This window comes from Podarcis melisellensis (assembly GCF_964234715.1).
Source record: "Podarcis melisellensis genome assembly, chromosome: 10".
Lineage (NCBI taxonomy): Eukaryota > Metazoa > Chordata > Lepidosauria > Squamata > Lacertidae > Podarcis > Podarcis melisellensis.
The window spans coordinates 69,008,056-69,023,521 of NC_138542.1; the positions used below are offsets into that span (position 1 = coordinate 69,008,056).

General features: G+C 46.4%; 1 protein-coding gene across 1 annotated transcript in view; it reads right to left on the bottom strand.

Annotated features, from left to right (window-relative positions):
• Positions 1 to 15,466, bottom strand: part of PLXNA4 (plexin A4) — a 567,107-nt gene that overhangs the window by 498,439 nt on the left and 53,202 nt on the right. Inside the window, exon 3 of the mRNA XM_081926700.1 lies at positions 3,911 to 4,093. Within this exon, the coding sequence (XP_081782826.1) occupies positions 3,911 to 4,093 (183 nt within the window). The remainder of the gene's footprint in view (positions 1 to 3,910; positions 4,094 to 15,466) is intronic.

A 15,466-nucleotide genomic window follows, 5' to 3' on the forward strand; every position in this document is an offset into this window, starting at 1 on the left:
GGTTGAACTAGGTGATCCTCAAGGTCCCTTCCAGCTCTGCAATTCTGTTATTCTATTATCTATATGCCACCTTTCAGCCCAAAAGGCTCCCAAGGCACCTCTCAAGAATAAACAGTTACGTAAAGGTAAAGGTAAAAGGGACGCGGGTGGCGCTGTGGGTTAAACCACAGAGCCTAGGACTTGCTGATCAGAAGGTCGGCGGTTCAAATCCCCGTGACAGGGTGAGCTCCCGTTGCTCGGTCCCTACTCCTGCCAACCTAGCAATTCGAAAGCATGTCAAAGTGCAAGTAGATAAAGAGGTACCACTCCAGCAGGAAGGTAAACGGCATTTCTGTGTGCTGCTCTGGTTTGCAGAAGCGGCTTAGCCATGCTGGCCACATGACCCGGAAGCTGTACGCCGGCTCCCTCGGCCAATAAAGCGAGATGAGCCCCGCAACCCCAGAGTCGGCCATGACTGGACCTAATGGTCAGGGGCCCTTTTACCTTTACCTAAAGTTAAAGGTACCCCTGGCCATTAGGTCCAGTCGTGGACGACTCTGGGGTTGCGGTGCTCATCTTGCTCTATAGGCTGAGGGAGTCGGCGTTTGTCCACAGACAGCTTCTGGGTCATGTGGCCAGCATGACTAAACCGCTTCTGGCGAATCAGAGACACACAGAGAAACGTCGTTTACCTTCACGCCGAAGCGGTACCTATTTATCTACTTGACTTTGACGTGCTTTCGAACTACTAGGTTGGCAGGAGCAGGGACCGAGCTACAGGAGCTCACCCTGTTGCGGGGATTCAAACCGCCAACCTTCTGATCAGCAAGCGCTAGGCTCTGTGGTTTAGACCACAGCGCCACCCATGTCCCTCAGTTACATACAAATACAATAATGTGAACATGAACAATGCAAGTGATAGAAATCCAAAACATTTCCTGCCCTCGTTCCAGCAAAGTCTGTATTAATATTATTTTTGCTTCATCCTTCTTAGGCAACAACTAATATAACCCCACCACAAAGTATTTCCTCTCCCTCTACACATCAAATGTGAATGCCAATTTGATGGTCTTATGTCTGGAATAGCAATGAGCACAGCAAGGAGGTCTTTTTTCCTTTTCTGTTTACACCTTCATGCTGCGAAAGGGCTGGAGCTTGATTGGGAAGAGGGCAGAGAGGAAGAGAAAAGCTTCAAAACCAGAAAGGACCCCTTCATCCTTTTTATTATTTCTTTATCAGAGAGAGAAGACAAGCACGGAGACCAAAACTTTCAGATCTGTCGGAAGCATCTGTGTGGAATTATTTGTTGCTTATAACACACACACACACCCCTGCAAGCAAAATCCCCTATATATGAGGTGGAAATAGAAAGGCATACAGTGCTTTTAATGCTGAGCAAAAAAGATGGGGTGGGGTTGTCGGAGGGAGAACCAAGCAAACCACTACTGACACTGCCCACTCAAGAATTTATTAACTCCAAAATTCAGAGAAAATGAATAGAAACAGAATCTAACAGGGCTGACATCTCAATGTTACACAAGCACATTTTCCATGCTACCATGGAATTGGGGTTTTCAGTCGTAAAATGAAAAGGCAAAACTCCCCATTCTAACCCATGATAACCCATAATCTAAGCCGGGGTGGACAACCTGCATTGGCCTCCAGATATTGATGAATTCCAACTTCCCTCTGCCCCAGCCAACGGTCAAAGATGATGGAAGTTGTAGTCCAACAGTAGGGCCACAGGTCACCTGCCCTTGCTCTAAAGCCCTCCTCAACTTGTCTTCACCTTCCACACCTAGAGAGACAGGTGCAAAAATGAAGGCTCTTGTGTGCAGGACTCTCTGCCTTTAAATAGCCTCCTGGCCTATTCTCTCTCCCACTTTAAGAAAGTATTAAAAGGGCATTGTTTTATCATTTGCTTTCTCGCTTGATTTGGCATTGCCCGCTATTTCCAGGTTAACTTCTGCATTCTTTTTGCTCTTTTTGCTCTTTTTGCACTCTGTCAATCTCTCACAAAATAGGCAAATCCCCCCCCCCCGAATCTCTCCAACTCCCTTGTACTTTTGCATCAATCTTTTTTTCTTCTCCATTGTGAGCATGAGTGTAAGGACATCATGAGTTGCATCCAACTAAAGTCTACTCAGAGAAGACCCACTGAAATGAATGAACCTAAGTTAGTCATGTTCATTATCAACTTCAAAGATTAGGACAGGATACATAAACACACCACATACACAATAAATGAATAAAAGGAAATTCGCCATATTTAAGCTAAGAACTTGCTGGCTTTGACATGCATTACCTAGTGCATAGAAGGCCTTTTTAGTTTTCTTTTCTTTTTAACAGTAACCACAGCGAGCTGATCAGCGATAATGAGTTTTAACCTCTTGCAACTTGAAACTAAGAGCGGGCAGTTGCTCCTCCCCTGCCCTCATTAAATGCTACCACCGCTGCTGACATCACCATCCTGAGGACCAAAACCCAGGAAGGGTCAAGTCAATCACTAGGAGCAGTGTAGAAATGCAGTATCGCTCGTGGAGAGCAGCGACATCATGAATATGGATTTCAGACTTTATGTCATGCTTGGAGGAAATAATCCGATCTAAAGTCCAAATGATCTCCATCCAAGGATAAGGTTTACATTCTAGAGTTCATTAAAAAAAAAAAAAAAACTATTTTAAGGGGAAGACAGCCAGTCCCTCCAGAAAATTAATCATTCATCACTAGAAATTTTCAACATTCAAAAACACCCAGTTAGTTAGCAAAGGTACAACATTCCACAAGAAGACAAGTATCTCCTCTTCCGAGAACAGAATACGTGAGTAGACAGTTAAACCACCAGGCAGAACATACCAAGCCAATCTCTCTCCACTGGAAGGTCACCTCCAATGGATCTTGAGAGACAATCAAAACACCTGCCAAAAACTCAGAGTTAAATGCCTCCTTCAGCCTTTGCTTTGGCTCCAGAATACAAATACTGATGGCCCCACATGATAAATTGGAATTGATGTAATAGAGGAAAGCTGCAGCAAAGACAAGGGTGAGCTTCCCATTCTCTTGGATGGTGCCCAAGGGAGATCAGACCCTGAGGAAAGGACGCCTATTTTTATCCAGTCCCTGCTGGCAACCCAGTAAATACAATCAACAAAGAGTTCTGTGACACTTCCAAGACTAACAAATTTATTGAGGCATAAAACTTTCGTAGGACAGAGTATGTGTTCTACTCTGAGGCTCTGGCCCAGAACAGCTTGTGCTAAAATCAATTTGTTAAGAAGCCTTTAAGGTGCCACAGAACTCACAATTTTTTATTTTTGCTGCAAAGGATTAATATAGTCACCACTCTGGAATTTGTCACTGGTCAACAGAACACTTAACATGACTTCCTTTTCATACATTGGAAGGAATGGGAATAAAGTCTACTTTCCACAAAGCCACCAGTAACTTCTGCGACGGATTAAACTCAGGCATTCTACCACATCATGCAATACACAAGCTGGCTTTAAGAAATCATCTTTATTGTACTTCCAAATGCTAATGGACATCCTAGGGGAGTAACCTTCAGCTTTTCCAAGCCAAGTAAACACCTTTAACATGCATTTGGTGAGACATTTCTTAATTTTCTTTTACTATATTGGTATGGCGATAGTCCTGCTGTTGTGATCTTAGATCAGGTTGTAACCTAGTTGTGATCCCTGATCCGTGAACTGAAGACCTGTTGTCTTAAGATACGTTCCACTCAACAGATTGCAGAATTGTTGTGCTAATTTGCTTTGGCTTAGGCCTGTTCCCAGATAACTGCTCTCTCTTTGTTCACACAGGCCAAACTTTGGCAGAAATAGTCCTCAGATAACATAAACCTACGCATCCATACCATTTCACAAGTCTTCTTTGCTACGGACCACATCAAGTTAGGAAAAGCCAGGCCTACCTTTTTCAGCTTGCCACTCTTGGTGCCCACGAAAGCCAGGGAGTGGTTCTTATAGACATAAGCAATGACGGACGTCATCCTGTCCTTGTCTTCTGTTAAGACGGGGAGTCCTCGCACCATTTCAGATACTCCGAGTGGGGCATTCATATCCAGGCCACAGAAATTATCGTCAATTGTTAACAGCTGCAATGAAAGGGAGAGAGTGAGAGAGAGAATCTCTGTTAAGGGGACAGGTTGATCTGCTGTGGGAAGCAAAGAACCTTTCTATTTTGCAAGAGGGCAGTGAACAACAGGAATCGTTTTGATGGCCACAACTGAAGCTAGCCTTTCTCTTAAAAGGAGCACTGAGCAATAGGGTGGTGCCTATCAGAAAGGTAAGGTCTCAGTTTGTGGAATGCAGGCGGTGCTGTGGGTTAAACCACAGAGCCCAGGACTTCCTGATCAGAAGGTCGGCAGTTCGAATCCCCACAACGGGGTGAGCTCCTGTTGCTCGGTCCCTGCTCCTGCCAACCTAGCGGTTCGAAAGCACGAAGTGCAAGTAGATAAATAGGTACTTCTCCGGCGGGAAGGGAAACATTTCCGTGTGCTGCTCTGGTTTGCCAGAAGCGGCTTAGTCATGCTGGCCATGTGACCCGGAAACTGTACGCTGGCTCCCTTGGCAACCCCAGAGTCGGCCACAACTGAACCTAATGGCCAGGGGTCCCTTTACCTTTACCTTTATATATGTTGGAAGCCGCCCAGAGTGGCTGGAGCAACCCACTCAGATGGGCAGGGTATATTATTATTATTATTATTATTATTATTATTATTATTATTATTATTATCATCATCCCTATTTTCATCAAGGGATGCTGCAGCTGTCAAGGGAGAAGGAGCAGAATGCTAGCTTTGCTCCTGGATCTGTGGTTCAGCACATCCCCTGCAGCTCTGCATCCTGACATCGGCAGCTGAGTCCTCTTGCTGACATCACAGGGGATCTCTTGGCACGAGATGCCAGACAAGGATTAAAGCCATATCCTTTTTCCCTCCTCCTGATTCCGCATGCACTAGGAAGCAGATTGGCAGCACAGTGCGGAGTCCAGGTGTCAAAGAAGCCTGAGCCATCGCCTAGCAATGGCTGGAATGAGCCTCAACTGTCCTTTAAACATCTGCTTTAAAATGTACCTCTCCAGATAATTGCGATCGCAGCCAAATCCACATTTTGGGAGAAGTCCTAGCTGAAGGATTAGCACCTCCTCCTGCCGTCCCTCCTCGCTTTCACTTTGGCAGTCCGTCTGCCCCTACGTCAGAGCTTAGCCAGGCCTCTTGGAAAGGGAGACCTATTACTGAATCCTACAAAAGCCCCGGCCTCAGGGACTGGGGCTGCCACTGGCCGGCTGTAAATCTGTGATCAGCTCGCTTTATTCCTTTGGTTACTTGGGGAACTATAATTCGCTCATTTGATCGCTGTGCTTCTTCCAACATCAAACATCGCCTTGCGGGGAATGAAAGAGCCAGGGTGGACTATTGAGATCATCTATTAGTTGAACTCCACTCTTCATTGCAAGGGCCTCTAGCCAATGTTGGTCCTACTCAGAGGAGACTCACTGAAATGAATACACATGTATTAAGGGGTTGTTGGGCTAGGTGACCCTCATAGTCCCTTCCAACTCTATGCTCCTGTGATTCTATGGCTCTAATTAGGTTTATTAATTCAGTTGGTCTACTCTGAGTAAAATGTGGTTGGATACAACCCTGGATCTGCAATGCAGGATGCAACTCATTCATAGAATCATAGAACTGCTGCGTTGGAAGAGACCACTACAGTCATCTAGTCCAACTCCCTGCCCTGCGCATTAATTACAGAATTCTTCACTTGCCTGTGCAATTTCATTTTGTTAAGTATTTGCTGAGTATTTCATTTTGCAACTTTTCTTGTGTCCATCCTTTAAGTGGGGTGGACACAAGACTTTTTAAATACAGGCAGAACCGTTTTAGGCGCGACTGCGCACGTGCGCATCGCACCAAACCCGAAAGTGACCCAAAAATGTCACAGAAACGTCACTAAAAAGGGTGGGGGGAATGGGGCACTGTGTTTTCAGGCTTCTTCAATTGTGTTTCAATTATATGCAATTTCACGTAAATTGGGAGTTGGCAGTATACTACAGTTATACCTTGGGTCACAGATGCTTCAGGTTGCGTTTTTTCGGGTTACGGACCGCCGAAACCCAGAAGTACCGGAACAGGTTACTTACGGGTTTTGGCGGTCACACATGCGCAGAAGCACTAAATTGCACTTTGCAGATGTGCAGATGCACCAAATTGCAACCCGCGCGTGCACAGGTGCGGGTTGCGAACACTGCGGGTTGCAGACGTGCATCCCGCACGGATCACGTTCACAACCCGAGCGTCCACTGTGATTATTTTAGTGTTTTAGTTTATTGCTCTTTTTAAATTGACTGCCACACTCTGCCTACAGAGAAATCACTGGCAATTAATTTGGCAGTCAACCAATGCTTCCATCCTGCCAGCCCATGGAATCATCAGGTGACCTCAGAGAGAAAATCCCACACTGCTGCCTCTTCCATAGCCCCAAGGTCTGTGCACTCTCTCAGTTTGGGCAGTTCATTGCTGAAAGAAGATATTGTAGTATTTCCATATGCTCCTGAGTTACTTCTCTGCCTACCTGCTCATCTTTTCACTCGGGGTACTTGCCACCTCTCCATGGAAAGGGTTTGGAACCTGGCACCCAACACTTTGTTTATTTTAATAACATTTATTCAAAGGGTACACTACAGCTTTGACCGCTGCCATAATATCACAGAATGATCACTCCAATCCTCAATCCCACATCACTGTCATGTTGGCTTGCTGAATATCCTCACTAGGAACCCAGCTACCAATCAGGATGGCTAGACATTTTCAATCAATATATCCCCTCCACAGACACGTCTGTGATGATGACGATGGCATTAAAATATCCTGTCTGTCCTTGTTCAATAAAAGAGAAAAAGGGAGACCAGATCATGTCAAAGTGGGGTTTTTTATGTGTGTGTTTTTGGTGTGCTTTTTTGGAAATGCCTTTAATTAGTCACTGATGGTATGTGAGACATTCTGATGTTATCAATTCAAGCCTCTGTTGGTACAGTGGTACCTCGGGTTAAGAACTTAATTCGTTCTGGAGATCCGTTCTTAACCTGAAACTGTTCTTAACCTGAGGTACCACTTTAGCTAATGGGGCCTCCTGCTGCCGCCACTGCACGATTTCTGTTCTCATCCTGAAGCAAAGTTCTTAACCTGAGGTACTATTTCTGGGTTAGCGGAGTCTGTAACCTGAAGCATATGTAACCTGAAGCATATGTAACCCAAGGTACCACTTTATTCTAAAACGGCCTCGGCCCAGTATACCTGGGCCCAGTACACCCCCATCGTTCTGCCCAGACACTGAGGTCCAGCTCTGAGGGCCTTCTGGCGGTTCCCTCCCTGCGAGAAGTGAGATTACAGGGAGCCAGGCTGAGGGCCTTCTTGGTAGTGGCACCCGCTCTTTGGAACACCTTCCCACCAGATGTCAAAGAGAAAAACAACTCTCTGACTTTTAGAAGACATCTGAAGGCATCCCTGTTTAGGGAAATTTTTAATGTTTGATGTTTTATCGCTTTATTATTATTATTATTATTATTATTATTATTATTATTATTATTAATAATCTGTTGGGAGCTGCCCAGAGTGACTGGGAAAACCCAGCCAGATGGGCAGGGTATAAATAATAAATTATTATTATTATTTGAGGTGTCCTCCCATCAATGGGCAATAACTAGTCTAGCTGCTGTGGGCAGGAAGGAAATTAATTATTTAGATGTAAGGGTAGAATCTGGGGTCAAATCTAGTGATAATATGGCAAGTGCCGAATTAGGAAGGATAGATGGTTTGGTGATTTTGGAGGCCAGGTAAAAAACTTTTCGCCGAAAGGCATGAAACTTTCACCCAAGAGTTAACACGAAAACGTAACTCCGGTCTTATCCCACTGGTGCCCTCATTCCATCAGGTCTCCAGCAAGATAATGGGAGTTGGATGGGGAGACGCCGTTCAGAGTTGCACACCGCATGTCATCCGTGCCAGCGCAGCAGTGGTTACCGTGCAATTACATGCCACTATGTATAAGTGACAATGCAGTTACAGCTACTTTACCAATTACAGGGGAATTGCAACCCTGAAGCTAAGAGGTTTTTCACTCAGATGTAATTTAGGCAAGAACAGAAGAGAGAATGAAGTTGCTCAAATTTACTGGGAGTTGTGTCTGTGGCTGCTCAGGTTTTTATTTTTTATTTTTTTTGCATCAGATCAAGGAGCGGTGTCAAGTTTCCAGAGAACTATAGAATCTTAATGTGCCACAGACTTCGTCGCCTGTCTTTGCTATCACCACACTTCCCAACATATGGCTTCAGGCAATAATATAGCATGTACCATGCGTCGTAAAATGTGCAATTTCCTGGAAGGAAGGCTGCATTTCTCTTAGACCAAAGGTTTCCTTCCTGGTGAGTCAAGCAGGCCTTTCATGGGTTACGTTTCATGAGCAAAAGCAAAGACCGCGTTAGTTTTCCAGGAGTAAAGTACACTTTTTAAGAGCATTTGATCCGAGGCGGCATAGAACTCCTTTTGGGGCTATATCAGCACTACAAACATATCAAATGTGTACCTGCTGAACTGCCATGGCTGCCAGAGAACCCTAGAAATTGTAGTTTAACAATAGTGCTGAAAATTGTATGTTGGGAAAATATTTCCAACACCACAGAACTGCAGTTCCCATAGTTCCCTGAGTAGTTGAAATACCCATTAATTGTTAGTGTGTGGCAATCCTTCAAATATCATAATTGTCTCCTCTGCAAGTGACAATTGCAAACTTCTTCAACCTTTCCTCATAGTCATGCGAGGACTTGCTTCTCCACCACCTTCCAGAAAACTATCTGCTCTCTCTCTCTCTCTCTCTCTGATAGGTAAAAGGTAAAGGTAAAGGACCCCTGGACGCTTAACTCCAGTCAAAGGCAACTATGGTGTTGCGGCGCTCATCTCACTTTCAGGCTGAAGGAGCTGGCGTTTGTCCACAGACAGCTTTCTGGGTCATGTGGCCAGCATGTCTAAACCGCTTCTGGCGCAACAGGACACCGTGACGGAAGCCAAAGCGCACAGAAACACCGTTTACTTTCCCGCCACAGCGGTACCTATTTATCTACTTGCACTGGCGTGCTTTTGAACTGCTAGGTTGGAAGGAGCTGGGACCGAGCAACAGGAGCTCAACCCGTCACTGGGATTCTAACCGCCGACCTTCTGATCGGCAAGCCCAAAAGGCTCAGTGGTTTAGACCACAGCACCACCCGATAGGTAGGGCAGCAGGGAAGGCTTAGAAGAAGCTTTGGTTATCAACTGGCATAAGGGGCAGGATGGTGTGATCCGAAAACAGAAGCAGCTGTTGCTTTTCAGAACAAGGAGGTGTGTACTGTAACTGCAGCTACATTAGCAGGTGGAATGCAGAACGGGAAGTAGGGGTGAGCAAATCTGTCCATTTTGGTTTATCCTGGTTTCCCATTTTTCCAGTTATAGGTTCAGTTTCCCACATTTCCATCTCAGTTCGACAATTCAAAACAAAACAAAAAAATCCATGTCTTTGTGTTTTTATATTGTATCCTGATGCTGTGAACTGCCTTGAGATGTTAAGATGAAGGGCTACATACAAATTAAATAAATAAACTGCAAAATTCAGAGGAGTACGAATTTTGTAGGATAGCTGTTTCACTTCTTGCTTTGTTTCAGAAAGTGGAAGCTGAAGACTGAATCAAATTTCTCCCCCAGCCTTAGCTGAAAGAGACATTGAGATACAATCCAGATGCTACTCCTCTTTTAAAGATCAAGTGTGCCCAGAATGAACCCAACCAATTACTTGCTAGGTCCTTTCACAGAGGCGAATAGTGGGGAAGACACTTGTCTCCCTTTTCCAGCACTCCACAGCAAGAAATAGGGACGTGGGTGGCGCTGTGGGTAAAACCTCAGTGCCTAGGACTTTCTGATCATAAGATCGGTGGTTTGAATCCCCACGGCGGGGTGAGCTCCCGTCGTTCAGTCCCAACTCCTGCCCACCTAGCAGTTCGAAAGCACCCCTAAGTGCAAGTAGATAAATAGGTACCGCTTTATAGCGGGAAGGTAAACGGTGTTTCCGTGTGCGGCACTGGTGCTGGCTCGCTGGTTGCAGCTTCGTCACGCTGGCCACGTGAACCGGAAGTGAATTCGGATGGCACCGGCTCCTAGAGTCGGTCACGACTGGCCCGTATGGGCAGGGGTATCTTTTACCTTTTACTGCAAGTAAGTTCTTCATAAGTGCCAACCCAAGTCCTTCTGGATGAAGTTTCTTTCTACAGCTACCCCTTTCCATCGCACCCTGGAGTTTTGCACCATGCCATCCAAATTCATAGTTCCCATTTCAGGCTTTCAGCTCCGTTTGTGTCACCTGCAAATGCTCAGGTACCATCATTCCGAATCCATCATACGGAAGCGAACACACCTCAAAGCAAGCCCAGGTGCAGCTGGAAACCTGGCACTAAGGCAGCCTCTGCCGAAGAGCAATTAGCATAATTATTATTTTGTTTTGCAGGCAAAATTGCGACTTGGGCTCCTAAGCGCCTCGGCGCGTGTGACAACAGTGCTTGATAAAATTTCAAAACAACAACAGAGAACGTTCTGCTTGGCATTTCTGGAGCATCTTGGCCTACCTTGAGATTCCTCAGCAAACTGGCAAGCATCCCTGAGTTATCCTGAGAAGGCAGGGGTGTAGCGAAGCAGCCGTTGCTGTGGCAAATGCTGCAATGAAGGCGCCTATCGGGCCATTCATGAGTTAAAAGTCTGATCCTAACCATGTTATGTCAGAAGTAAGCCCTATGGGTTTCAATGGGATTTACTCCGACATAGTTATGTGCAGCTTTAAGTGGGATGTGTGCAGCATATTCCCATTCATTTCAACAGGTCTGTCTCACACTAAACATTCCCAGCATAGGGGGCCCTGAGAGGGAACGTTTACAATACCTCTTCTCTTATTTCGGTACTTAATACCCCCATCAGTGCAAAATTGCACTTCTCTACGGGACTCTTATCTATGCATGTGGGAATACAATTATTATTGTTTTTTAAGGATAGGTGATCTTGTAAGCTGTTGTTCTGCAAATTAGTGCACATCAAAACATTAGCGTGCATGGTTCCCAACTGGAAGGTACAGAGACTGAGTTTAATTTTCACACTGTTTCTGCTTTAGAAAGAAAATCTCTTAACTCCGACCTAGAGGAGTAGCTGTGGTCTTTTCACTATCAAACTGAACCTCAGAGAGGATTGGGAAACATCATGGTCAGGCATAGGCAAACTCGGCCCTCCAGATGTTTTGGGACTACAACTCCCATCGTCCTTAGCTAACAGTACCAGTGGTCAGGGATGATGGGAGTTGTAGTCCCAAAACATCTGGAGGGCCGAGTTTGCCTATGCCTGATCAAGGTTCAAAGCCTCTTTGAGGCCCAGTGTGATATTAGAGAGATGCCCTGCGCTTCTTCTGAGCCTGGAAAAGGTCCTCAAACCTAGTTTGGAAAGGCTCCGAATATGGGAAGAAAGCTAATTATGAGTGCCTCTGAGACCGAGTGTGAAGTCTGGGAAAATCAGAACCTTTAAAAAGAAAAAAATGTGCTTGTCACTGGTTGCAAGCAATTATGCAGGCTCCTGACCTTGCCAGATCCAGGGTGCTTCTCTGTAGCTGTGATGATGCAACTTCCACTGTCAAAAAAAACCCTCGCTGCATCCCTAGCCCTAAGCGATTTCAGACAGCATCTGCTAGGATGGTGTGTGGGTGTTACTTCTGTTTTAACAAAGTACAAAAACTTGTGAAGGCAAGCAGAGTTCCCACCCACACCCTCCCTTTGCAGATGTCACAGCCCTGGGGTCGGAGAGGGATTTGGCTGGAGCTAAATCCAGTTGAGCCCATTACCACACTGCTCAACAGAATGATTATTGTGCAGAACTCAAGTCGCGCCGCAGCCCCCAGACCAGCGGTGCTTTAAATAGCACCCAAACGTCTCTGTGAAGCAGCCTCTGATACTTTGCTTCCAGCCCCCCGGTTGTGTTTCCCTTTCACTTGGTTTAAAGAAGAAGGGAAGGGGGCAAAAGAGCCTCTTGCGTAACGATTCCCTTCAGCTTACTAACTGGCAAAGCAACATAACAGCAAGGCAATGTGAGGTCAGGTTTGGCTATAAGCGGCATGTAAACAACAGCACGGAGGAGCATGCAGGAAACCGCCAGCAAGGCCACATGTGACAAAAACCTACTGAACCACATACGAAATCAGCCGGGGTCCCCTTCAGCAATGCCAGGCACAGCATCTAAAATCAACTCCTTCCCAAGTAAATCTAATCGGTCGTGAGGCGTACGGCGAAGAATTACTTGCAGCTGCCAAGGGAAAGCTCTGAAAAACTCGGGCTGGGGAGGAAGGTTTGGGGAGAAGGGAACAGGCAAAGAAAGCGTCCCCTGGGCATAGTTCACCTGCACGAGGAGCTGATTAGGATCACCACCGTCCTGTTCTGGGCGAGAACGTATCTGCCCCGGGGTGGTGGGCCAATCTCACAAAGAGCAGGCTTAATATAGGCTCCGCAGAGAGGGCATCGGGGAGGAGGATTTCGCCTGAAATATCTCAGACACAATAGCACCAGTCAGCCGCCCCAGGCCCTGTTCCACCCTGAATGAGCATGTTGTGTGAGAAGGGTCAAGGGGGGGAAACAAGAAGTCAAGGCACAGCGATGCTTTAAGCTGGGAAGGCTTGGCAAGCGGCCAGTTAAAGGGGCAGGCCGGTTTTCGGGACTCCTTTTCCCTCTGCAATGTCTTATTTGAGCACACCATCATCCTCACATCCATCAGCCTCACTCAGAAAGCCTGGAGACAGAAGAAGCTCTTAGAGGTGGCCTTGTATAGGCAGCGTTTCATTGCTGTTCAAACAGGCCTAAGTGCTGTGAAAACTTGCAGACCTACGTGATCCGAAATAACGGTGAATCAAAGCGTGCACATGCAGGCAATGATAACTCTGCTGTTCACCCTACAACTTTGTCGAAATTTTCTGCCTGCCTTCAGCCGTAATTGGCTCTGTGATCTCAGACCGGGCTGACCCAGAAGCACTATCCTGCACAGAAATCTTCCGTTTTTTATAATACTTGAAGCCAAAATGAAAAAGGCGTAAAACCAGTGTTGAGCTGAAAGTTCTCAAAGGATAACTTTCATTTCAAAGTTACAGGGAGCTTAAGAGGGTGAAAGGGGAACCAAAAGTGCTAATTTCATAGGGTTGTGGAGTTAGAAACATTTAGTCCAATCCCCTACAATGCAGGAATATGCAGCTGTCCAATACAGGGATTGAACCTGCAACCTTGGTATTATCAGTGCCATCAGAAGAAGAAGAGGAGGAGGAGGAGGAATTTGGACTTGATACTCCACTTTTCACTCCCCTTAAGGAGTCTCAAAGCAGCTAACAATCTCCTTTCCCTTCCTTCCCACAACAAAGACTCTGTGAGGTGAGTGAGGCTGAGAGACTTCAGAGAAGTGTGACTAGCCCAAGATCACCCAGCAGCTGCATGTGGAGGAGCGGAGGCGCGAACCCGGTTCACCAGATTACGAGTCCACCACTCTTAACCACTACACCACACTGGCTCTAAGTGCCTAACCAATTGAGCTATTCAGGCTCCCAATTGCCCCCTTGCTTTGCTGCTGCCAGTTCTGCAATGACAGGTCCCCTTGATCCCAGTCCCACCATTGACCTATGGAGAATCTGAATTCAGAGGAACTCCAGGTCACCCAGGGAAGAGCCCTTAGCGCCCTCTGCTGCACCCTCCCAGCCTGAGGACATGGCTCTCTCTGATCCTGGGGAAGACTCCCTTGTGGCTTCTCCTCCTCCATAGCCACAAATGTGACTGCGGAACCAGCTATGGACCCCAGAGGACTGCAGCCAGCCATCCCTGGGTGGTGGAGTCACTGGAAGGAAAATACCCTGCCAGTCGTTTTAAGCCCTCGGTCCTTCACTGAGACATCATCCATAGCCTAGACCAGTGTTTCCCAACCTTGGGCCTCCAGCTGTTTTTGAACTACAATTCCCATCATCCCTGACCACTGGTCTTGCTAGCTAGGGATGATGGGAGTTGTAGGCCAAAAACATCTGGAGGCACAAGGTTGGGAAACACTGGCCTAGACAACATATTCCATAGCTCTGCCAACAGGGCCTACTGGGAGCTGTCCAGCATCCTGACTGGGACTTAACCTACCCTGCTGGGACTTGACTTGCCCAGACTTGACCTGAATGGCAGAGCAGTCCTTTCTCTTGTCTGCCATGGATAGCCTTTGCCTCCATGAATTTTCCCAGTCCTCTTTTAAAGCCATCCAAGTTGGTGACTTCTCACTACCTCTTCGTTATATATATTTTGGGGTCCAGGTGAAAACGTTCCTCTCCAACCAAGCCTTTGGCCGATTAATATTCTACAGCCTTTTAAATGTGTCTGTGGAAAGAGGGGGTTTGCTGTTTTGTTTTAATTATTTGCTTGTGTTTTTATCTTGTAGCTTATACCGGGAACTGCTATGAGATCCTAGGACGAAGGGTGGTGTATAAATTTAATTCAGTCAATTAATAATACAGGTGGGAAGAGCACGGTTGCACTTGCAACAAGTGCATTAAAATCCAGTCTCTAAAAAGTCCTGAATGCACCTCTTTTCTTCCTTTGAATTTATACAATTGGCCACTCAATTTTATTTTATTTTTAATGAGGCTTCTTGGATTCTAAACCAGCTGTCGCCAACCTGGAGTCCTCTAGATGTTTTGGACTACAAATCCCATCAGTGCTCCCACTAGGGGCTTATGGGAATTGTAGTCCAAAACACCTCGAGGGCACCAGGCCCTCCAAGACTGTTCTAAACTGCAGGTAACCCCTCTTCCATACACAGCATGTTCCTCCCAGCTGATGAGAAAACAGCAAAGCATGGCTGAGTTACCAACTTCCCATTTGACTGGCTTGACTCTGGTGGTCACAGCTGCCACTCTGGTTCAGCAGTGAAGCGTTCCAGCTTGCTGCAGAAACTGCAGACGCTGGGGCTTCAGCTTGATATTTCACTCTCTTGGTTCCCGCCTCCTGCCCTTCCAGCCTGAGCAGCAAAACGCAGCCCTGATCCCTTCCTCCTTTGTAATTATTTGTGCTCATGCCGCACTCCATTGCAGCCAGGGACAAGGATGCAGCCAGTCGGAATAGAGGCCCCGGATGAGCCATTACTCTGAGGGACATGGATGGTTTCCAGAGCCATTTGCCGCTGCACTAAAGCAAAAAGGTGGAGGAGAAAGGAATAGCATGTGTTAGGTGAATGTCTGCTTGGGTTTTCAACAGGTGGGCCCATTGTACGCAACAGAAGGAGACTGGCGACATGTTTTTGGCACGGGGCATGCAAAAGCTCTCACATTCTTGGAGCAATTCAAAATGAAATGTGTGGCCATCTTGACTCTGAAAAGCCCTTTTAGCACTTATTCAAGGA